The sequence below is a fragment of the Gallinula chloropus genome (assembly GCF_964237585.1).
Source record: "Gallinula chloropus genome assembly, chromosome: 14".
In the NCBI taxonomy this organism is placed as follows: Eukaryota; Metazoa; Chordata; class Aves; order Gruiformes; family Rallidae; genus Gallinula; species Gallinula chloropus.
Window position 1 is genome coordinate 12618166 of NC_140099.1, and position 23817 is coordinate 12641982.

The 23817-nt window shown below is 41.6% G+C and overlaps 1 protein-coding gene across 1 annotated transcript in view; it reads left to right on the forward strand.

Annotated features, from left to right (window-relative positions):
- Positions 1-218: 218 nt before the first annotated feature.
- SYNE3 (spectrin repeat containing nuclear envelope family member 3) overlaps positions 219-23817 on the forward strand; it is a gene marked incomplete at its 3' end in the record, with an annotated part of 33422 nt that continues 9823 nt past the window's right edge. The window contains exons 1-16 of the mRNA XM_084270620.1: positions 219-376; positions 3254-3426; positions 3848-4157; positions 9171-9332; positions 10063-10407; positions 11529-11665; positions 13609-13756; positions 14525-14707; positions 14974-15117; positions 15896-16030; positions 16977-17138; positions 17884-18047; positions 18999-19125; positions 19297-19452; positions 19977-20126; positions 21441-21479. Coding sequence (XP_084126746.1) covers positions 233-376; positions 3254-3426; positions 3848-4157; positions 9171-9332; positions 10063-10407; positions 11529-11665; positions 13609-13756; positions 14525-14707; positions 14974-15117; positions 15896-16030; positions 16977-17138; positions 17884-18047; positions 18999-19125; positions 19297-19452; positions 19977-20126; positions 21441-21479 — 2679 coding nt within the window. The 5' untranslated portion in view covers positions 219-232. The remainder of the gene's footprint in view (positions 377-3253; positions 3427-3847; positions 4158-9170; positions 9333-10062; positions 10408-11528; positions 11666-13608; positions 13757-14524; positions 14708-14973; positions 15118-15895; positions 16031-16976; positions 17139-17883; positions 18048-18998; positions 19126-19296; positions 19453-19976; positions 20127-21440; positions 21480-23817) is intronic.

Genomic DNA, 23817 nt, shown 5'->3' on the forward strand with positions numbered 1-23817 from the left:
TTGTTTGTTTCCTGGTATATTTTCATTTGGGAAAGCTGCAGTGTGAGCATTCTCTGCTCTACTGAATCATGATACTGCAACTTTTTTTGGTGTTGTCATTAAAAAGGAAAGCCTCAACATCATTAGCTTCTCTCCCTTGTTCCTTTAGATTCCCTGAATGCATTCCTGTTTAGGTCTTAACCAAAACCTGATTACTTCCCTGCTTCTTATCCTTTCAGCTTCTTTGAATGCCATGACTCAGCAGCTACAGGATGAATTCGACAGTAGCGTGGAGAATGCAGAAGCTTGGATGAAGGCCATCCAAGAGAGACTGAGGATCAATGACAACACCAAGGGTCCTCGATCTGCCCTAGAAGCCAGACTCAGAGAGACTGAGGTAAGGCAAGAGTGATGTAGTGGTTCAGAGGTGGCTGTCACTGCTGCCATTAATACAGGTTATTGCTGTGAGCTCCGGAGTGACTAGAACATTGTTCCTGTGTGGATGGGTTCACTTCAGTATTTCTGCTAATTTTTCCGTCTGCAAAATGTTTACAGACATTGTAGAAAAAGAGGATGGCAGTTGGATACCCCAGGCTTCCAAGCTTTTCAGATTGATTTGGGTTACTGCTAGCAGGTTTGGCAGGTTAAAATGTTTACAATCTCCTGTGAGCGTGCTCAAACCTGAAGCAATTGAGTGGCTGCTTGCAATTACCAGAGATTTGCAGAAGTCCATATAGTATGAGAAAAACAGATCCCATTAGTGTTCTGGCTCTTCTAGCACTCTGGCACTGATAAAGATTATAGTGTCCTAGTAATGGGCTGTTCTAGAGTAAACCCCTCGTCCTTTTCCATAAACCTTGATGATAAGAGGATTTACTACGCCCCTTTCTAATCTGTCTAATGAAAAGATAAATGTCTTCACTTTTTTCTGTTCTTACATATTCCCTTGTATAATTCTTCTCACAGAGATCCCGTTACAGATTGTGCCTGCTCTCTTACTGTATTTCACATTCATTTACTTCAGTTTCAGTTGATGTTATCTTGTCCTTGTAATCTCAGAGAATGAAACACTCCTGTTTGTCCCATCTCTACTATTCATGATTAGAGGGAGTGGTGATATTTCTATGATTAGCATTGAAACTATTTTTATACTTGTATTGCCTTTAATTCCAACTAGTCCGTTCTTTAATTTAAACGGCCAAATCTCTTCCATCATTATTTACCCAAAAGTCTTCCTTTTGGTGTATCCACTCATGTTAGGACTGCTTCTTTGGAAACTTAACATCTCCAAAAGAACATTGCAGGCTCACATGGAGTCTCAGGCACTTTACATGATGGTACAGCAATGTCTTCAGCCTTTTTCCTTAACTGTGGCTCATTGCAGGCTGGATCTTGCCCCTAAGGTAGTACAGAGAGTGTTTGTGGAGTGATGGATGATGGCTAGACTTGGATGCCAGTCATGAAAATCTGAAGTATTTCCCCCTGGTCTAGGTTTATGTCTGCCATTAAAGTATTTGCACCTTCTCCTTTTGTCTGGGAAACTATGATATGTACAGTTGCAAAACACATGCAAGAAACACGGGGACTTGAGTAGGGAGAGAGGTGGTTTAGCACAGGGCGTGAGTTCATTGCAGAGATAATGAAAAATAGAGTTTAGAGGTTTGTGGGGATTTACAACTGAAGCCTTTTGACTTCTGTAAGCTTTGGAGGAACTCTGGAACATGTAAAAATTTTTTTCCTATTCAGACTTTGAAAATTCATCATTCTAAGGAAGAAAAGGTGTTTGTTCACTTTTCCTGTGTGTACCTTATCCACCTCCTGCTCCCTCATCTTGCCTCCTTTCTGGGCCTGGCTTCCCTGTCCAGCTGTGGTGTCCTCATGACGTGCTCGCTGCTCACCTGTTGGTTCTTTACAAACCCAGTTTCATTTTTCACTTTTCACTTCCTTTTTTGCATTTGGATGCTTTTTTTTTTTCCCACACTTCCTTCCTGTGGTTTATTTTCTGTTGAACTGTTAATGAAAATGCCAGCCAAAGACAGCAATCGTTTAAAACAGATTTGAAAAAGAAAAATGCCTGTCCAGCCACTGCTTTCTCTCTGGTTGTTTGCTTTCACTTGCTGGAAAAATTTCAAGCTTAGAATACAGCTTTACTGTTAAATTTTCCTGTCAGGTGATAGCTATGGCTTTTATTGTCTTTTTCTGCCTTGCTCTTTGCCCTGCTTTCCTGGATTCTTTTATCACATTTTTTGTAGTAGATTGTTCAAACACCTGTTTGTAGGTCAGATGCAGATGTGCTGTGTACATGCCAAAAGAACACTCTTTTCCCAGAATGAGAGACTGGAAACCCAGAGGCCTGTGATTTGGTTTCACCTTTGCAATACCCTACGTGATTTTTTAAATTTTGGGTTTTTTTTAACAAATCCCTTGGGCCTTATCTTTCCAAAAGTAGTTGCTGATTTTGAACCACTGATTGTTTTCATTATAGAAGCCTTTTCCTTCAAGCTCAAAAGCCTGAATTTTGCCAGGAGTTTGTGAAAGAACAGCAAGAGAGCCAATCTGATGGTGTCAGAAATTTGGATAAAGTGATGCTGATACCTGACATCCAAATCAGGGCATAATTAATCTTTTACATTTTGCAGAAGTTGTGCTGATTTTCCATCTCTGGGTAGAAGAGAGTCTATTTCAAATTAGATGGCTAAACTTTCAGTTCCTGGCATTCCAATTTGTGTGAGATAGATACACATTTTCATCAGTTCATAGCTTAGCCATTTGGGGTCAAAGCAAAAGTTGGCCACAGGCAGAAAATTCCACTGGTTAATTTCTTTTGGCTTGTGTTCTGAGCCAGCTGTTATTTGCAATAGGAAGCCTTTTCATATGCTTCATAATTTCTTATAGTAGAGCTTAAAATTGAGATGTTGCAGTGTACCCTGTAAAAATTGCCTCTATACTTTGGCAGGTGGGGGGAACAACTGCCATGTGGCAACACAGTGCTATAACTTTATAACCCCAACAGAAACACAGCCACGGATATTTGACAGAAGATAATCTGGGGTTTGTAGCTAATTTAAGATGGTTTTCAATTGCTACATGGTTTTCACTTCAATTCAGTCCTTTAGGATGTTGAAGAATAAACAAATCTGAAGACAAGGTCATATTTTCTCTTCAGAAGCTATGCAGCAGAGACTTCATGATTCCTGGGTAAAACAAAGTTTAAATGGCAACAATTACACTTGCTTTCTTTTCAAGCTTTCAGCCTCATTTGTTTTCCTCACAGAAAATACGTGCACTGGAACCAGAAGGCAGCTTGAAAATCGACATGATTCTTGTGAAGGCAGATGCTGCTCTTCGCAGCATCAGTGAGGATAAGAAGCATGAGGTGCTATCTAAACTGAAAGACATTAAAGCCTTGTGGGAAGAGACAGCCATATACATTACTCACTGCCACAGGTAAGACAGACTTCTCTTTGGTGTGTTGAGGCAGTTGTCTCATCTCATGCTTTCATAAAGTGCTTCCTGCCTTCCTCTACTGTCTGGATTGTAGGTGGCAATCACTGCTAATCCCATCCCATGAGCATGTGTTGGACTGTGCTGGGAGAGAGGGTCAGTGGGTCCTCCTTGCCCTTTGCCTTCAGAGCCAAACTATCTCATGGTCTTGAGTCATGAGTTCTAGCAGGCACAGGGACCTTGTACAGAATATTTCCTCCCCAAGCAGGGAGAACCTGAGAACTTAATTCTGACTTCCTGAAGTCAGAGCATCTTAAAATTGCTTAGAATCTTTTCCTCTGCTTTGAAGGGCTTTTGAGCTTGCCAGTCTCCACTGCTCCCACCATAATTTCATCTAACTCATCTCTCTTGCTCTCTCCAACAGCCGCATTGAGTGGGTCTGGCTGCACTGGAGTGAGTACCTGAAAGCCCAAGATGATTTTTATGCATGGATTCACAACATGAGGGTGACCTTGGAGCCTGACATTGAATTGCAGCTTGGCTTAAAGGAGAAGCAGTGGCAGCTGAGCCATGCTCAGGTCCTGCTGAATGATGTCTTAAATCAGTCAGTCCTGCTGGAAAGGCTGCTAGAGGAAGCTGCTTCCTTGTTCAGCAGGATAGGTGACCCCAGCATTGATGAAGATGTTCAGAAGAAAATGAGGGTGGAATACGAAGGAGTCAAGGAAGAAGCTCAGGTACACCTATAAAGAATGGGAGATGTTCAGATTTCACCCATGTACAGTATTGTGTGCTGTCTGCTACTTGAATGATGTGGCTTGCCTGGTAAGGCTGCAAAAAGAAAGAGCTGAAGACCCCATTCTTTCAGACAGTGGACTATTTGCAACAGTCATCATGTCCCAAGATAAGCTGTTAACTGGGATGTTCTTACACTGTGCTTTATAGTATACTTTTGTAAAGTAACTATAGGCTGCTTGCTATGGTCTAGTGAATATTGGTTTAGGTCTTCTCTGTGTAAAGTTCCTCATCTTTCAGTGCATTAGCGATCCTTGTATAACCAGATGCAAAGTACCCAATCCCAGAGCCAGGGAATGTTACATGCATGCACCCTTGCTGGAAGATGTAGCATTGGTCTGGATCCAGAGCTACACTGACCACCTGCAGAACTGGGAAGCACCAAGGTCAGAGTCAGCTGTGGCCCAACACTGAACTCAACTAGCCCACTGCAGTATCTGAAAGATTTTTACTGCACACAGACCCTAATCCTGTCCTGCTGTTAATCTTCCTGCTTGAACAGATAGGCTGGTGTACAACATCCTAGTTCATCTTTCAATGACAGTGATTGCCTTTGACCCTATTCCTAGGTAAAGACTTCAGATAAGTCTTATACTTTTCACTTATAAACTCAGATAAAGACAGGACAGGACTGTGTGGCATGGCTAAGAGGCAGACATCTGCAGCTGGGTAGAAGAATTCACTTTCTTCCTAGGCTATGTCAATAGAAATACTCAAAGGGATACCTGAAATATTTATATAGACATCTGTCCCCAGCACATAGAGATTCAAATCTAGTCTTTGTCTCGTAGTGGCTTCCAGGAATTGCATGGGCAGGAATTACCTGGTGCAAATACAAACACTTTTCATTGCATTGGCTCTGCTATCTGCCTCTGTCATAATGTTGCCTTCTGTTTGTTCCCACACCTACACTCCAGCCCAAAACTGGAGCCTGGCAGTGTTGGATGCTCTCCCTCCCTGGGCACTGTTGTACAAAGTTAACTGCAGATCACACTGGAATAACAACATTGGGATGCTCATGTCATTGTTCTGTTTGCCCTACAGATCCTTTTCAGTTTAGGAAAAAGCCCCATCCCAAAAAAACAACCCGAAAAAACAACAAGCAAACAACCCTGAGTTGGCAGCTTTTGTGAACATCAAATTCAGATTATTTGTTTAACCATTAAGATAAAACTGCTGCTGGTAGGTCCCTCCTAAAACTAGAGCATATTTGGAAATCCTATAACTGCAGCTGCTACAGAGAAGCTGTAAAGCCACCAACAGACTTGCACCTCAGTGCTGATTATTCCTTTTTAAAGGCAGACCTCTTCATTACAGGCCAACTGGATTTATGAATAAGAAGGTTCCTGGAAATTCAGGTGGTGCCTATCCTTCTAACCAATATTTGTCTTCTTTGGTTTTGAAGCGGTAGACAGTCATTAGCTATTTTAATGAGGCAGTTCTTTCAGACAAGTTGTTTGAATACTCAAAGCCAGAATGTGGCCTCTCTGAGACTGGCTTTACATAATGTGATTTCTCTGACTTGGATACATGCTGGTGCAAATGAGATCAGGAAGTGGCTCATGGTACTCAGACAAAATATGTCTTTATGTTTCCAGCCAACAGAGACATTAGAAAAAGCTTTTCTTTGGCACTGGTTACAAATACCACATTTCATAGAAGGATGGAGTGGGAGAGTCCAGCTAAGAAATCCCTCTTTCGGGAGGAATGGAACAAAGAAGGGACTTGGGCAGCCTTGGATTTTACAACTGAAGTTAATGCAGAGTTCATTAGCTAATGCCAAGGTTACAGGCACCTTGGGAGTCACGCTGGAAAGTATAACACTAGTTAGAGAAACCACGCCACCTCTTCCAAGGGGAGGGAGGCATGAATGAATGAATGAAAGAGACGCTGGAGTTGTAAGGGGGTTGCTCTGGCCCCTCTCATGCTGAGAGGCCGGGCTAAATGTGACTTGCAGATGCCAGCTGAATGCCTGAGCTGCCTGCCAGAGGAGGCTCACTGGTGTTTGTAGATTACACTTGTGTTTAAAGAGCATTTTTAGATCCTGTGCAGTTGTCCAACTCTATCAGAAAGCAAGCTCTTGGACAGCACTTCTTAAAAGGTTTGCCTGTGACACGGGTTCTGTGGCATGAGCAAATGGTGGGGTTTTTTTTCTTTCTTAGTGCTAACATGTGTCCTTATCATTCCCAAAATTTAAAGGAACATAATTTTCTTTCAATTACATTGACAGGGATATTTTTAGATGTGGCAGCCGTTTCCTACATGCTTTCCCCTGCCTTGTAAAATAACAATATGTAGAGGTAGACAGTTGTGAGTTTTAGGATAAGCAGTGACTGAAGATGGTAAGAGTTGTGATAGAGGTAATATGTTGATATTTAGTCAAATATATCAAGTATGCCTGAGCACATCAACTGAATTTCAGTCCATGTTGTTTCTGTTAACTGAAACCTAGATACTTATAATGCCTTAGAGCTAAGACTAAAAGCACCAGGAAGGGCTACCAGAGCTTTCTGTACTCTGCCTGAGATGCCACAGAGGGATTAAAGCAGGAACTTCCTCTATATACCCTAGTTTGCCTTCCAGAAGAGGCTTATTTTCCTTTGCTGACTGTAAGGGGAGCTTAGGGGAGAGGATTTCCTATGCCTCTATCCACCCTCCATGAGTACCCAGGGCAGAACATATTTGGCCCAGACACATCTTTTCCTCTGCAGCCTATGGCACACCCATTCTTTTCCTGTTGGTTCTTTCACTCCCTCCAGGACTGTGTCCTTGATTAACGTCTCCTCACATTAACCAAGTGGAGATGGAGTTCAACACGGGCCTCTTCCCCAAACAGCCAACCAGACACAAGCAAGTGATACCATATTTTCCATCATTAGACAGTCTCCCTGCCTAACCTCTTGGGGTAGGGGGCTCAGCCAGCTCTTTGTAAGCCCTTTGTTTGACAGTTAGCACAGTTTGTCCAGATCCATAGCATCTCTTCCTTGACCTCATAGACTAGCACGAGTATCCAAACTGTGCACTCCTTTGTTTTGGCTGAATAGCCTGGCCAGGGCTGGGTCATTTCAATTTCCTTTTTAACTCTCTCTATATGAGCATAAGACTTTTGAGTTTAATAATAGCTTTGCTTTGTTATTCTGACTTCCTCTCTTTGGAGCTTCTGTCAGTGCAATCAATTAGCCTAATTTTCTAGAATCAATAACCTTGGGCTGACTTGTTTCACTTTGATGTTTGGCCCATTTAAATCCCTATTAGATTGCATTCAGGTCTGTAACTTGAGATCAAAATGAGAATTGTTTAATCTGTACACATGTTTGTGGATTTGAGAATCAGAGCAAGGGGATTTAGCAAACAAGTGAGGTGTTCTGCTGCATACATCCTTGCTGCAGAAGTCTGCAAACATCATTCTGCTTTGTGGTCCCATCCAAACCCGTGTTTGCATAGATAGTGCTACTGAAGGTCCTGCCCTGGTGTGCAGCATTTCACCTTCTGCAGGAAGCAGTACTGGGACCAGCCATCCCTTAGCTGGACCTCTTCTGACACAAAGCAAGTCAGTTAACTTTCAGGAGTCAATCTTGATTCGCACCAGTCAGCAGAGATTGCAGCGGCGGTGCAGGAAACACAGACTAGTGTGGTGCCACCCGGAGAGCGGCAGCGATCTAATGTGCTGTGGAAATAACCTGGCCCAGCAGTAAAGGGCAGAGTCCCAGAGGGACCACCACCCCACATCACGTGGGAGATCCCATCCTGACTGATACCTGTGCTATCCTTCTGCTGGACTGGCTGGAGAAAGGCCGAGAGGACAGCAATGGCTCACTGTCACCTCAGGCAGGGTGACAGGTGTGGGAACATGCTCAGAGCCTTGTCACAGAGATGAGGGAAATGCAGAAGAGACTTTGAAGAGCTTCCCACCATTGCAGCTATCATTCTGCTCTTTGGAGGGCAGCTCAGATCAAGCTCTTCTCAGTGGCACAGGGTGTGTCCCATATTAGGGGAAATGACACTCAGCCCCTTGTCTGTGACAGCAAATAGATTGCATGAGGCACAGTTTTTTTTCTACTCTAACTAGTGTACCCCGGTTGTTCCCCATGCCAACTAGTGAAGGGCAAGAATAAAACAGTCAGATTTTGCAGGAAACAATACTTAGGTTGGATATTATATTGGTGAAACAAAAAATACAGGACTCCTTGTGATTTGTGTAAAATTCCTTCAGCAAGATCTAAACTTCAGCTGACAAACAAGGATAGTCAGAGCAAACGTGGCTCTGCATTTTTGATGGGGTGGATCAGCAGGCTGGTGTGCAGGCCCCTGTAAGCTCAGGGATTGTTTGCCATAGGGTGCATACACACAGTAACTCAGAAAATAAAGCTTAAATTTGGGCTTAAATTTTCTTCCAGGGTCTGCAATACCATCAAAACATTGGTTTGTGATCTGCAAATTGAATAAGTACAGAAGTTCCTGGGCTACATGACTTCTAGGGATACCTTGAAATTGACTGTCACTTTCTGTACAGCCATTTAAATAATTAACACTTGGAAACAATTTGCATGCCCCTAGCACAGTCTTACTCTCATTTTGACAGATAAGCAAATTCCATCGGTCGTGTGCTCAGCTTTAGTTTTAAGCAGCATGAGGAACATAACTTCAAAACCAGAAAAAGTCATCTCTTGTGTTTTTCTAATGAAAGAATAAGAACCTTTGGAAAAGGGAGTCTAGAAGTTCACCTGAGAGGACCCTGCGTTTTGTCTCCTCTGAGACCAGCTATTGACCCAGACAAGGACAAACCTTTATGTCCTTGTGTGTCCTGTTTTTTGAGGTGAACTGTCAATTCCTGGGGAGGCCAACTGCTATCAGAGCTGGTGGAAAGGGACTCTTGTTTATAAATGCAGGGATAGTGTAAAGGAAAAGAGCCAGATAAACACTATTCTCACGGCTTCTGATGTCTCTTGTTACAGAGCAGAGTGAAACTGCTTGAAAAGATAACGAAGGAACACGAGCGGTACAGCGCTAACGTCAGCCAGTTTCAGTCGTGGCTGAATGGTGTGACAGAGAGACTGAACTCCTGCATCGGAGAAGCAACCACAGCTTCAGCAGAGGACAAGTTAGAGGCACTGAAGGTCCTTGAATGATACAATTCTGACAAGGAGCCAGGATTGTGTTTTCTATGTCTGTTTCTCAAACCATTCAAGGGTGTACTTGAGAAAAGATTTACAGAAAGAAAATAAGGTGGAGATTGTAACATGGGCTAGGGGTGAAGAGTTGTATTGGGTCCTACAACTGTTATCCCATAGCTTTCTCAGATCTGTGGCCTGAATCACAGGCTAGTCTGCTTTGGTTTTCTTAAAGCCTGATCTACCACAGTTATGTGATTCTTTGAGAGTCTTCCCCTTTAAACTAGTTTACTGAATGATATTTGGTAAACATGACCCAAATAGAACCTGAAGGCTGAATGGTTTCCAGAGTTTAGAGTTGGTGATAAAAATACCAGTTTTGAGAACAGTATCAAATATTTTTGTGGCACTGCTAAACTGTTCAGCTTTAAATCTCTCAAGAGATCTGATTATTAGTATTTCTTATTGCCTGTAGCTACCATGTGCTTTGCCAGGGACCTCAGTGGCAAGCATTTCTGAAAATGAAACCAGTATTTTTAGAGTCATGGCAGTATAGAAGGCAGTCAAATGAGTGACCCTTGCTTCTGGTCTCTTGAAAAAAGCCATACTTTGAATAAAAGATAAAGAAGAAAATATGTACAACCAGGAGAGGTGGTCTTACTTTCCAACTGCTTTCACCTTTTTACCCGATTTCCCATTCCTGCAGCTAATCTCTTCATTTAACTTCTTTCTGCAGGAAATTGCCAAAAGCATTAGGAGTGGTGGAAAGAAATTGAAGCACCTTGAAAATGAGTGTGCAGAGGTGATTCAGAATACCTCCCCACTTGGAGCTGAGAAAATGAGGAATGAACTTGAAGAGCTAAGGAAAGCCTTGGAGAAGTTGAAACTGCTGAGTAGTGACGAGGAGGAGAGATTGCTCAAGATCCAACAATCAGAAAGTGCCTACAAGTCCCAAGCCAGACAATTAGAAGCAGATGTCCAGGAGCTGATAAAAGATCTACAGAGACTAGAAAATGACCTGGACCCCGGGGAAGGGGAAAAGACTGAAGATGAGTTTGTAACCCTTTGGAGAAGATGCAATGTGAGTTATTACCCTTTTATGTCTAAAATCAGCAGTCAGAGATTGAACGTGTATAGTCACATCCAACGGGTGGTTAAAGGTGGTAAGAGTATAAATAGAAAACACACTGATGAAAATGTGAATAGCAACAATGGAATCAACTATTCTAACCTTTAGCTCACTCTACACAGAGGGAGCAGGGTAGGAGGAGGTGTTGGAGTTTGTGTCTTGAGTTCAAAAGGACCATATGCACAACACAGAGTAAACAACACAGTTTGCTCTCCGTAAAATGAAATAGGAAAAATAATGCCTCACTGTATATACAAATACATACAACACACACACACACACCTATTTCTGGGGTATATGGTAAGACCATTTCTGTATTACATCCTTCATCTGTGGAAGGTAGTTACCTGTCTTCCTTTACCATCAGGGACATTCCTAAGAAGTCCCAAGTTTGTAGTAACCCACAATTTACACTCCAATCAATCTGTTGCAAAAACAAGTGCAAAAACTTGTCACACATAAATTAGGTAAGAATCTTTAACACTCATTTCCTCTTGAAGGTTGGTTTTGCCCTTATTATCTTTTCTCAAAATACCTTTCATTGCTATTTGTATGTTTAGAACTCAACAGAACTACCTGGGAAAAATATTCACAGAAAGGATCCGCAATATACAGACTGGTTCAATCCAGCTACATTTACATGAAGTTTTTTGTTGGTTTTGTTTCCCTCTGTCACCCTAGAATTAATATTCTGTATTTATGAGAAAGATCTGTTCATGCAAACAGACATGGTTAAGACTGCTCCAAAAATACATCTCATATATATATATCTGTTATATACAGCAGTCAGTGAGCTGAAACTGGGCTTGGTTGTGAGTCGCTCTGTTGAAACAGTGAACCCTGCAGATGAGATGCAGAGGATAGGTAGGCAACATGAGGAGAGAAGAGAGAGTCTGCAGGAACAAAACTGTTCCTGGGAATGTTTTCTGCCTTAGTAAAGTCCATATTCATTACAACAGGAAAAAGGCATCAGAAAGGGGCCTTATGAATACCTTTACAGACAGTCTTATGTATTCATTTCATGTGCCAGACACTGTGTGAGATTTGATCTGTTCATTATTTTTATGATTAAGGCAACAAGAGCAGTTCTGGCTGCAGAAGAGTCCAAGGTTGAGAGGCTGAAGGCTCAGCTTAAGGAACTGCTACGGTTTTCCCAAGATGTGCAGCCACATGCTGAGAGTGTTGTCTCTGCAATACAGCAGTATCAAAGGTAGTGGGAAAGCTGATTGTGCCGGTGGGGGGTGGGAATCTTCTCTAAGACACTGAAGGGATTGACAAGGACCTAAGAAAACAGCGATGTGCCATCTGATTGTAGGTGATGGGCAGAAAAGAAAGGCTCTTGCTAATTACATGAGCCTCCAGGTTTTGGTAAACCTGTCATTTTAGCCACTTGCTAGGAGCTGCAGGCTGCTGGCCATTTTCAAGCAGTGCTCTTGCGTCATTAGTGTTGTGCATGGTTTGAAGAAAATTAGATTGTTGGCAGCTAATTTGATCTCCTTAGCAGTTTATAATAATAATTGATGCATTTTGCTTGCCTTTCACGACAGCAACTAGAAAATCAGGACAGGAGCTGTAGTAGTAAACGGTTCAGAAGAATTATGGCCCTCCCTTGTAGAGTTTGTTACGATGACTCATCAGCCATAGCAATTACTTGGCAGAGTTTTTTCCCCTTCTCCTGGCAGCAAGCTGCATGATTCCTGTTTTCAACTTGCCTTCGGTTGGAAACTTTGAAAGTTTAGCCTCTCCCCAGACTTCAGTATTTCCGTTTCCAGGCTGCCTGGAATCAGGAAGTAAAGAAGCTGCAGCAAATATTGCAAACTAGAAGGAGGATCTTTTTTAAAGAAAACAAAAGGTCAGTTTTTTTACTGTATTTAGGCTTATTTTTCTCTGTCCAGTGCACAGTATGCTGTTCTGCTGGAAGGGTTATAGGTTATTATGGGAAAGGATTTCAGTTTAAAAACTAACAAGGAAACAATGGTGAAAGAGAAACAGAGAAGGGAGAGGAGTTGCCTCTGAGTAGAAAATGGCAGCTGCTCTTTTGCCAGCTTCTCTCCAAAGCTTCTTTGCAAAGTCTGGCAGCTTCACACTGAGCCTGGCAGGGGCAGCAGAGCAAATGGCAAAGGACATGTAATGTCAGAACTTTCTATTTGCGGAGCTTTTGGCCTCGTCTGGCTTGCCTTTGTTTAGCTCTGTAACGTCCCACTGACACAGGTAAGATCATTGTTTCTGTTTTTTATAGAAAGGCAGTACTAGTCTGGATTGGCATTGCCCTTGCCAGCCTGTCTTGTGACTTTGCAGGACACTGTTCCCATGTGAAGGTATAGTTTGGGCTGCGTTCTGCCATATCAAATAGGATTCTGCAAACTGGGACGTCAGGCAAGCTGAGAAAAACAGGAGGCAGCTGCATGGGTGTGCCACTGCTAGGCCTTTATACTCAGTTGAATTTTGGATAAAGCTTTCTAAGAGAAGCCTGGATATTTAATGAAGGTGTGCTGATTGTATCTTTCCCCCCAATGTTTATACACATGCATATATAGCTTTGCATGTATGTGTGTACATATATAAAAATACAAACTTTTGTCCAAATCACCTGCATATATTAGTATAAATACAAGCAGTTCTGCAGAACTTTAGACATTTATCTCCGAAAAAAATATGTGTGCTCCTCTTTTTATTGGTAATGCAGGGTAATCAAGGTTTTCTTAATGTAATTTTTTAAAGTAACAAAGACTTGGTATTGTGTGAAAAAATACAGGCAACTGCAGCTAAATTCTAGATGCTCTTGGCTTGTTCCATCAGCCAGTGAGACTGCTCCACTGATATGATTTGTTAAATCATACTGGTGATAGCAGCCAAGAAAGATTACATGGAGGGGGAGATTGCTGGCTACTGGAAGGGCAAAGGAATTCCTGATACACAGTTGCACAAGAGACAAATGTGTTTTACGGCATCTAAATAAAGTTCTGTCGGATGTCTCTGACCGACAGCAGCTGTCAGAGTGCAGCACCAGGCCAGACAGTAAAAAAGACTGAGGCTTTTGTGTTGGATACAGTTTACACACGAGTATTGTGTTAATTTATGCCTTGATGAATAGGATGTTTGGACTTGGATTTCTTCATAATCCTTCTCTCAGCTGTCACCTTATCCTTACAGTGTTAGAGGCAAGACATCTAAAATGAGCACTGATACAGAAACCCAACTGAGAAGACTCTTGCAAAATCCCCTGCAAGATTTTGAGCAGTGGAAACCATCGGTCCAGGTGCTCCTGGAGACTCCGGAGCCAGTGCTGGCTCACATTGAGGTAGCAAACCTGTTACTGAGTTCAGAAACTGATATGTGGTGTTTGTCCAGGCTGTGCCAGCAGCTGCCTGCATACAGCTGCCAGACAGCAGCAGCTGGAGGGGCCTTTCCAGTATGGCAGGAAACCCCACACTCTGGAGGTCAATACTTAACTCTAGCTGTAGCAGAATGTTGTACTTTCTTCCATTTGTTTGGTTAACTGGAGTTGGCAACTGAATAGGCTGAAGGGCTACATGTCTCTAACAATGATGACAATGTTGTTTAGCATTAGCCCAAATCTTCCTGGACAAAAAGTCTGTGGACACTGTTAAGAAGTGTGTAGTAATATAGTTGTGGGATTGAAATGTATGATTTCTGCATGTTCCCAGGAAGGTGTTTGGTACTTTGTCATCCCTGTGATCTCCAGAATAAATGTGTCTGAGAACAGGGATGGAATTTATCCTTGGGATGAGCATTCAAGCTGTCCTTTCTGTTGGTTGTTTAGGCCTCTCCTCTGCACAGACAACTCTTTCCATAGTACAGCTTTCCTCTATTTCTGTTCACAAAATGGATGCAGCCCTGGTGCTTCTAACATTATCGGGAAGACTTTTCCTTTAACTGGGCACTGTCCAGGTACCTTCTGTTACCCCTTGTCGGCCCAGCATGCTGTTTTTACCTGATTTTGTCATACTGCTTTGGTTGTGTGACTTGTGTGAGAATATTATGGTTATATGAAGTTTTGGGGTGGGTTTTTTGTATGATTTCACTGGAAGAATTTTTTTTCCTTTAGGCTGCTCTTGCAGAAAGCTCCCAGTTCAAAGAGAAGTTGATGACATTACAGCTGAAGAAAGATTTGCTAACCAATATCCTTGGTGAGGAAAAAGCAAAGTCTTTCCTGCAAGAAGTAGCCGAAGCTTCAAAGGAGAGAGAAATTCTACACAAAAGTCTGCTGCAAAGCAAGAGCAAACTCCAGGTGAACTTCAAAGCCCATATATGGTCTTTGGCTGTGACAAAGACAATGATCAATCTTTTCCTAAGCCAGTTTTATACATACAAACATAAAGCTAACCATCTGTGCCCAATCCTTTTTTTCTGGGATGATCAAATACTCAAATAAATTTGTGTACTGTTGCATGGTATAGCTTGTTTTTCTGAGTGCAAAATGGACATTGCCAAAAGATAATGGGGGATATATCTTGAATGCTGGATTTCTTTTTTTCTTCTTCTTTTTCCATCTAGAATCTGATATCACAACACAAGAACTTTGATGCTGCTTTCGCACCTTTGCAGAAGAAGTTACCTGCCATCAAAGCCAAATTAGATCTAGAGAAGGAGCCACAGCCAGACCTCTTGGGTAAAAAGACACAACTCCAGAGACTGCAGGTATATTACAGTAATGTTTGACTGGGATATCTTCTGTTAATTGTGGTCCTGTTTGTTCATATTTTATTAGCATTAGGAATTCAATGCCTTGTCCCCTCCATGGATTGTGTGTTAGATAATGTTATTTGGTCCAGTTTGTAGCATTGAGGAGATGATATTGAAGCATTGCAGGTGAAGAACTGGCAAACTGAGCTTGAGTGAAGGAGTAATCAGCTGGAAGCTGTTGGTGCCATACTGTCTTGGCTAACAAAAATGTGTCCTGATACTTCCCATGGGGAGTGAAACTGCAGAAGACAACCCGAATCAAGCTGACTCCCTGCAAAAGCAGGGAGTCCCCATGGTCCCACTTCCTTCTGCATCACCCTTTTCCTGCTCCTTACCAGTGGGACTACACAGCTGGTAGAGGGAAGAGGAGTGCAGAAGGGGAAGGGAGAGGGGGTGTTGCTCTTGCTTTCAGCCATGGTGAGCTACAGTGACTCAGTTATATGGTGCCACTTCACCCTTGGTGACCACAGGGTACTTATCACCATAGTTCTTTCCAGTACTTAGCTAATTACACTATGTCCCCTCTGGCAGCTTCTCAGCAACTAGTAACATGTAAACACATCCAATCATTTCTTTCAGACATCAAAAAGTTAATTTTCTTAATGACGGTGATGGTTACTTTTTCCCCCCCACCCTTACACTATCAAGTGAAAGTACTTTTGGTGTCTGTTTTGTGGATGTCTGTGCCACATCTAGCACATCATCTATATGGAATCCATCTTTTCCTCTGCAGATGATCCAAGATGACTTGGCAGAGCTTGTGATTCAAATGGAGGAAGTAGAGAAGCTTGTTCAGTCAAATACCACACACAGACATGAAATGAACCAACTTTCATCTGACTCTCAGGCCCTAAAGAGGTCACTGGAGGTAACATAAGGAAGAGGGTTTTTTAGTTGACCAAGGAGCCCACTATTGAAAAATACTTTTTAAAAATATTTGAGCATATAGGACTTATGCTTAGAGTGACAGATATTTTCATTTCCAGGGAAGAAGGCACTGAATTCTTTTGACTATGATAACTTCTTCCAGGTTTCTTTGATTATCTGTAATGTGATTTCCCTTTGGGATAGGGTACCATCCACACCAATTTTGTATCTATATATATTTTTTCTAGAGTGGGCCTGAGATTTCTGACCAAAAGACCTCATAGTTGTATTATCATGGAGGTGCTTGGACATCTTCACAGATTCCTGGATAGTGGTTTTGTATCAAAGTGTTTGGGATTTTTATAGCTTTGTGACCTAAAAGTTAATGAAAAAGAAGCGTTGCAATTACATAATTACTTGTTTAGACCGGAGGGATTTTGTAGCTTGTAAACATAGCTGTAAAAGGATCTTCCAAAGCAGTTTCAGAAAAAGAGCTTATAAAATTGCCTTAGTTATACAGGTCATCATAAAAACAGATATGATAAAGCATTACCCTAATATGCACTGTGGAATTCTAGTTTCAGTCTCATTGATCCCATTTATCACTGAACTGGACTTTTGCCAAAAAAGTCTGTAGAGTCATTTCTGATTCAGGGAATATAAGACGTATTTATTATCGACTGGGGTATATCAAAGGAAAACATATTCTTTACTCAATTTTAGCTAGTGGTTAATGCACCCCCATGTGGTTGAATTCAGGCCTGCAGGAGCTTGTAGGTGTTTATATGCCATTGATGCTAAAGGATAATGGGGTTTGTGCCTCAGTAGCAGCTGGTTTATATCTTTTTGCCAATGAGATTCTGTGCCAGTAGTCACACAGTATAGATACAGTAATGAAACTGCTTTTTGTGTGTGTTCAGTTGCTGACATATTTTTATCATTTACAGATGATGATACAGGAGAGTGAAGAGCATGTTCAGAAGCATTGGGCATATAATGACAAACTCTCTGACCTCCAGCAGTGGATCACAATGACCACAGAGAAAATTGGTTCCTACCAGGGTGCTGATGGAGAGGAGAACACCGAGGGCAGGATAGCAGACCTTGAGGTGAGAAAAGTGTCTTAGTGTAAGATGTGAATCATTCACTTCACAGCATTCACACATTAAAGGTGGGGGTTTTCTAGTGAGGGTTTTGTGACTAGGGAGAGTAATGATCATTTGTTCCTCCTGTGATAACAGTTGGTTGCTGCTGCTGTTTTGCCCTGTGCTGTGGGATGTAGAGCTAGGAAGAAGAACAGTGAGAAATGGCTAGGAACTATTGAGATGGATCAAGTAATCTGAAAAGATTGGTGGTTTTAAAAAGAACTCTTCCTGCCAGGGTGGTAGGTAGGTACTCTCTGGACAGTACCTACCTTTGCCTCTACATACTCATCAATACATGGACTGTTATTACCCTGTTAGCTAACATTGTACTGTGTTGAATTAAGCTGCTAGCTAAGTTCCAAAGCTGCTAGTTTTTTTCCTGGTGTAGCAGCATTTTGTTTGCTAGATTTCCTCTGGCAGGTTACTTCAGCTGGCAGCAGTTGTCCTCTTACGGGAAGCCAAGATATCTCATGGGAAGGCTACAGAAATGGTGCATTGGCAGCTTGCTGCCTTTAAATTTTACCATTGGTTCTTTGACCTATGTTGGCTCTTTGCAAGAATCCACAGTATATTTTTTTTCCTGCTAGGTATGTTCTAGCTAGTGCCAACAGAACCAGCATAGTCCTGGACTGAACATGGCCTTCAGTCTGACATAGCCTCTGCTTTACCCAGGATACCTAGAAGTAACTGTAAGGGCTGTATGTTTCAGAGATGGCTAGCTGAGTTTCCAGATAAGGAGATCCAGCTGCACCTTGTGGAAGCTCATGGCCAGCTGGTCACGGAGAATTCTTCCCCAGAGGAGACTGCCCATGTCCAGGCAGAGCTGGATCAACTCAAGGAGTCGTGGAGGTCACTGAAGGAGATGGCAACTGGGTAAGTGTTCATAGACATCTTCCTCATGTCCCTTCAAGGGGGTGCTCTTTACTCATGTATGACCAGACACACTTGGTGCTTTATGCTCTGTGCTGTGAAAGTGAACAGCTATGTTACGATGCCAGGAGCAAAATCAGATTTTATTTAATTGTTTGCAAACTGGAAATGATTACTTTCAAGAAAACCATTTTAGAAAATCTGTGGGATCAGAGCAGTCTGTGAAGCTGCCTTTACTTCATGTTTGGAGTAGGCAGTGCCTTCTTGGGACCTGGCTCACCCTTACACTGCCAGTCTGTATCAGAGGAAACAGGACATACACTGTGTGACTTCGGCTGTCCTGCCTCACATTCCAGTACTCTTCACTGTCAGATCTGGACATATCTCCAAGGAGGCTGTATCTGCACTGGGATTTGTGCCTTTTGCAAACCTGCAGGAGTATAAACAGAGCTAAAAGTCCTCTCTTAGTTGCAAACATGGTTTTAATTAATTTTGCACTCACTGTGCAGTATCAAGCTTCTGTTCATACATGCTAGTCTGTATTGCAATTAAATACTGAGCTACATGTGTGAGTATATTCACATATATTGTCAGAATAGGTGTAAACATGGGATGACTAGATTGAGGAAGGCTTGATTGTACTGCTTCCTGGTACCAGACAGGAAGGTATATTGTCAGGCTGTGTTTTTTCCTGGTCACTCACTCCCTGAATAAACAAACCCAAACACTTGGAAGTGTTAGAACTGGGGGTCTGTTGCTGCTTGGACATAGTCCTGCTTTGTTAAAAAGATATTGGAAATAACTTTAATAGTAATTGTGCTATTGATAGTAATCATATTATAATAATAACACTGCTGCATCACCAGAGGTGTCCCCCTTAGCCCCGGTCAAAGCCTGGATGTGTCATTATTAGATGTTTCATTGCACTGATGTCTCTGGTTTTGTGTTTTCAAGTCTTCACAAAAAGTGGCAGTTAAACAGACCACTGGCTGATAAGAAGAGGAAAATAACATTGATGGGCAGCAGATGGATGTCTGGACCTGCTTTCCGTCAGTTAGATGTAGACCCCAACCATAAGCAGGTGAGAGGGGGACTCTGTGTTTACCTTCATATCAGCTTCACAAGAACAATTTCACTGGCCTCTGGTATGATGGGTTACAAAGCTGGAGGTTAAGGCCTTGCCACCAGGCCTTCAGAGGAAACATCTAATGTAACGGTAAAGGGCTTTTTGTTTCTGTTTTCTGTAACCTAGCAGAGGATAGGAGAAGGACAAAATACAAGCAGCCACTTGAAGCTCTTACATGACTTTGAAGAGTGGTTACAAGGAGAAAATTCCAAACTGACCAAAATTCTTGCTGTGACTCCATCTTCCACAGAAGAAATGAAGGCACGACAGAGCAAACTGGAGGTTAGTTTTCAGGGGATGAAGATGGAGACAAAGATTGCAGTTCAGTACAAATTCTTTAAGAATTAAAAAACCCCAACAACCAACCAACAAACCACCCCCCAGCCAACAATAAAAAAGTAACAAAATCCCCCCACCCCCCCAAAAAACCCACCGAATAAAATATACCCCCCCAAAATAAAAAACACTGTTCTATTCACCCCCCCACCCCCCAAAAAAAAGAAGCTAATTAAAATTAGGGTCTGGTATTTGGCCTCAGTCCTCCTGTTGAATATAGCCAGATGCAATAACAATGGATGCTGTAAGAAATTAACCAAACAGAAATATCCAAAGCTACAGGAGTTCTGCAGATGAGTGGACCCTTTTATAAAATTTCAGGCCCAAAAAGTGATAACAAAAATAAATGCAATGTTCTGGAGTACCCAGTAGTTTGATTTAGTGTCATTGTTCTTTCAAATGCTAGATTTAGAAGAGGTGGGGGGGCTTCTTGAATTCTGAGTTGCTGCTGACATCCTCTTTGCCTGCAGGAGCTGCAGTCTCGTGTGCCTGATGGTCAGCATCTCTTTGAGAACCTTCTTCGTCTTCATCCTGTCATTGGAAACTCTGAAGATCTGGAGGAGCTGCGTTACCGATGGATGCTCTACAAATCTAAACTGAAGGAGTCCTTGAGTTCACCGGTAGGTGACAGCACTCAGGCCACAGTTGCTTACCTCTGCCATCACTCTTTTCCCTGGCTTCACAGTGCAAGTCATAATTCAACAGTACCCGTGTGTGTCTGCTTAATTAAACCTTTCTTGGTAAATGTCATCAAAAACAGAACAAACATAGCCATGTATTTATTTAAAAAAAGCACAAGCGTTCTTGTGTTAAAATAAGAGTTGTGAGCTGTCTTTTTCCCTTGGTAAGCAATACTCTGTATTTCTCAAAATAAGAGGTTCAAGGAAAAGCAGTTAGCTATTGTCACAGGTGCACACAGCTGGGGACTGAGGTGTTTGTGTGAGTAGGATAGACACCTAGTTCTAGGCACATGGATTTGTGTTTTGCCCTTTCTACACACAGCACTCTCCACTGAATTACTTTTTGGCAGTTCCTCAGTAAGACTATATTTACCATTTCTTACTGTGTCTTCTGCCGTGAGACAGAGTATCAGAAGTGCCAGTGACTGAACTGACTCAGGTCAACTGCACAGACAGACCAGGTCTTTTTTGAAACTGTCTTTATGGGCTAAGGATTTGGAGTTAAATAAAGATGAGGTATTTTAATGCAAGAACCAAGTGATTAAGGAAGTTACCAAGTTGTTATATAAAGGCGTGCTATGGATGGCAGAATTCTTCCCCATATACAAAATATATAGGGGGTTGCTAGAGGTATTGCTGTATTGTTAGTGTAAACATACATAATGAAGATACTTGTAACTTAACTACTGTGTTCAACCTTAAGATACCTTTACTGGAGTATTACACTTTACATGAATGCATTTGGTACTTTCTGTATGCAAGTGCTTTGGAAGGTATCCAAACTTGGACACCTAAAATTTGAGGAATCTGAATTTTTTCTGCATTGGTAAACCTTGTCTTCAAATCCAAAGCTTACTCACAATACAAATCCTTTAATGTGCATGGAAGGGAAGCATGATCTCTGTTAATTAAAGACTGTATTTCTAAGAATTCTTTGCCACTGCTTGTAATGAGTTATACTTTGTTGACCAAAACCTTATGTAAGTATAAATATTGTCAGTAGGTGTCAGTAAAGTCAAAGCTATTACTGGGAGAACTGTTCATCGGATTGAAGTAGTCAACAACGTAAAAACATTTCAGCTTTTCTGCCTAATGTGTGTTAAAAAGCTCATTAAAAAAATCTCCTGCTGCTTTGCTCTATCCTGGTGACCATGAATGTGAAAGAAACAACCCCTGTGAGGTGAATACTCATTTAAAGGCTCCACTGGGATCTTAAGTTCATTATTTTTTTCTTTTTTTTTTCCTTTTAAGCAGAGTCCAGGATCTTCAGAAGAGCCAGACATATTCAGAAAGGTATGACAATTTCCAGTCATTAGGCTAAAAAAAATGTTTGCTCAGACATTTTGCAGATAATTACTTTAAATTAAAATTTTCTAAAGATTCTTTAGATTAAAATACTTACTAAGTGCCTCTCTTAAATAAGTCTATTCTCTCCATATTTTAAAAGGAAAAATATCACAGAGATTTTACCATTGAGCTATGGTTAATGTATGTCTAAAAGCTAAATGCCATCCCCCAGGAGAGCAGGGGAACTGAGTTTTTATACATCTACATGTTATACAAACCTAATTCATTTTTCAAAAGAGACTAAGGAAGAGCTCAAATCTCTCTCTAAAGGATTTGAGGCCAAATGCCTAAAATAATTTTGAAAATGGGACTTGATTCTTCAGACATTTCTGAAAAAAACTACTTTAGACAATTCAATCCACCTTATTTCTAATGCAGAAAACCAGAGAAAGTCGATACTTGTCTAAGGTTATTAGACTAATCCGTATTTTAAGCAGCAGAATCCCCCCTGTGAAGGGTTTTCTTCTGGGACTGATGACATAAGAAACAGAAGCAGTAAAGTAGATGATAAGGGGAAGCTTAAGGAAAACAAAATGCTGTCAGATTCCTAGTAAGGCGAGCAGCATTTCTCATCCTATTTTCATAAAGTCAGCAAGTTTTTCTGTTGACTTGAGCAGTGGAACTGAGTTTTTTCTCTGTCACAATTGGCTTTGTTTATAGACACTGATAGCTTCTGTTTTGTACTGTCATCTCACTTTCCATTTGTTTTCAGGAGGAATAGACTAAGGCTTTATTTGCCTAGCACAAAGTAGATTGGATGAATAACATGTTGCAGGAACATGATCACATAATCACCTTAAGCTAAATCAAACCCCTGTTGCAAGTTTTCTTTCAGAGAGACCAGTATTTAAAGGGTCCAATACAGTGCACTTCTAGGATGGCCAGGAATCAAAGCTTTCCTCCTTCCGATGAGATATTCCTCTGGTGCTCCAGTGTGGAGTAGCATCTGCAGCATTTTTCCCCAGCAAAATACTGACCCACTTAAGGTAGTTTTCACACATCCCCTAAATAGCTTTGGCCACAGTTCAGCCTTCCTTGAAGGCCCCCAAAGAGTTTCTGTTCTTGCCGATCTGGCTCAGCATTACTTGTTCAGTACTGCTGGTCATCCAGTAAGGTCACCAGAATCTTTCCAGTAAGGTCACCAGAATCTTTCAGGCTGGAAAAACAATATAACATTTTAATACTCTGTGCAGAGGCAGCCAAACATTTAGTAGTGCTGCTTTTCCCTAGAAGAGGCCTAAAGGGATATTCCAGGAGACCGACCAAGGAATCCTCTGCTTTTAGGTCAAGTTGTTTGTAGGAGAAAACAGAACAGAACAAAAGCTTTAGGCGTAAGCATATCTCCACTGCACAATTAGATCTAATTTTTTAATTCATCAGTCCCACCTGCCTCGGGGTAAGTGGTATTTATTCCTCCTTAACTTCTCTGAAGGAGACTAAAGTCTTCAGTTAGTTTTCAAGGAGACTGGAATAACAATGTCAGGCAGCAAATGTTTGTCAATTAGGTCTACAGCAAGAGCACAAAAAAGCATTCTGTGAGTTTTTAATAGCTACTGAACACAAACAAAGAGAAACAGCTTGGGTGGGAAGAAACTAAAAACTGAAATACCTCTAAAGCATGAAGGAAATGGCTCCCATTGCACCAAGAAATGATGTGTAGTTTATTTTCAGCCAGTACAAATGTTGGGTAAGTTACACCTTGCTCACTTCAGTGTGATTTTGCTGACTTCAGAGCATTCATTCTGTACTTAAACATTATCATTACAATGGGAATCCAAGTGCTCTGAGAAGTGTCTAAATTTATTTTCATTCAGGCTAAGGCTTTCAACAGGATGTGACCTGTGTTGCCCTACTATTGTTGAGCATCTTTTAAGAGAACCAGAAAATCATGTTGGTCCCTTTTGGGTGCATCTCTGTTCAGACTGAGAGAAGAGGAAAAGCAAACCAACTGCCAAATACCTGGCTTTGCCGTTTATTATGAATTCAGGTTTAACACCTAAAACATGGCTAGAAATGAAAGAAAGATTAGGCAGAATATTTTTGTATGTTTTCAATATCCTTTCAAAGCCATATTGAAGGAAACCAACTACCCTGAGAGAAGGGCTGATCTTGAGAGTTCATATCTGTGGAAAGTACAGGTGGTTTGGGGCAGCATCACTGTACTTGCAACATCCAGAGAGTTTGCGTGGGGTGGGATTGGGTTATCTCTTAATTTGTCAGCTCCCTCATGCTTTTGGGTCACATAAAACCAGCAGAAGTGGCAGAAATTCAGGTATTTTTGGAC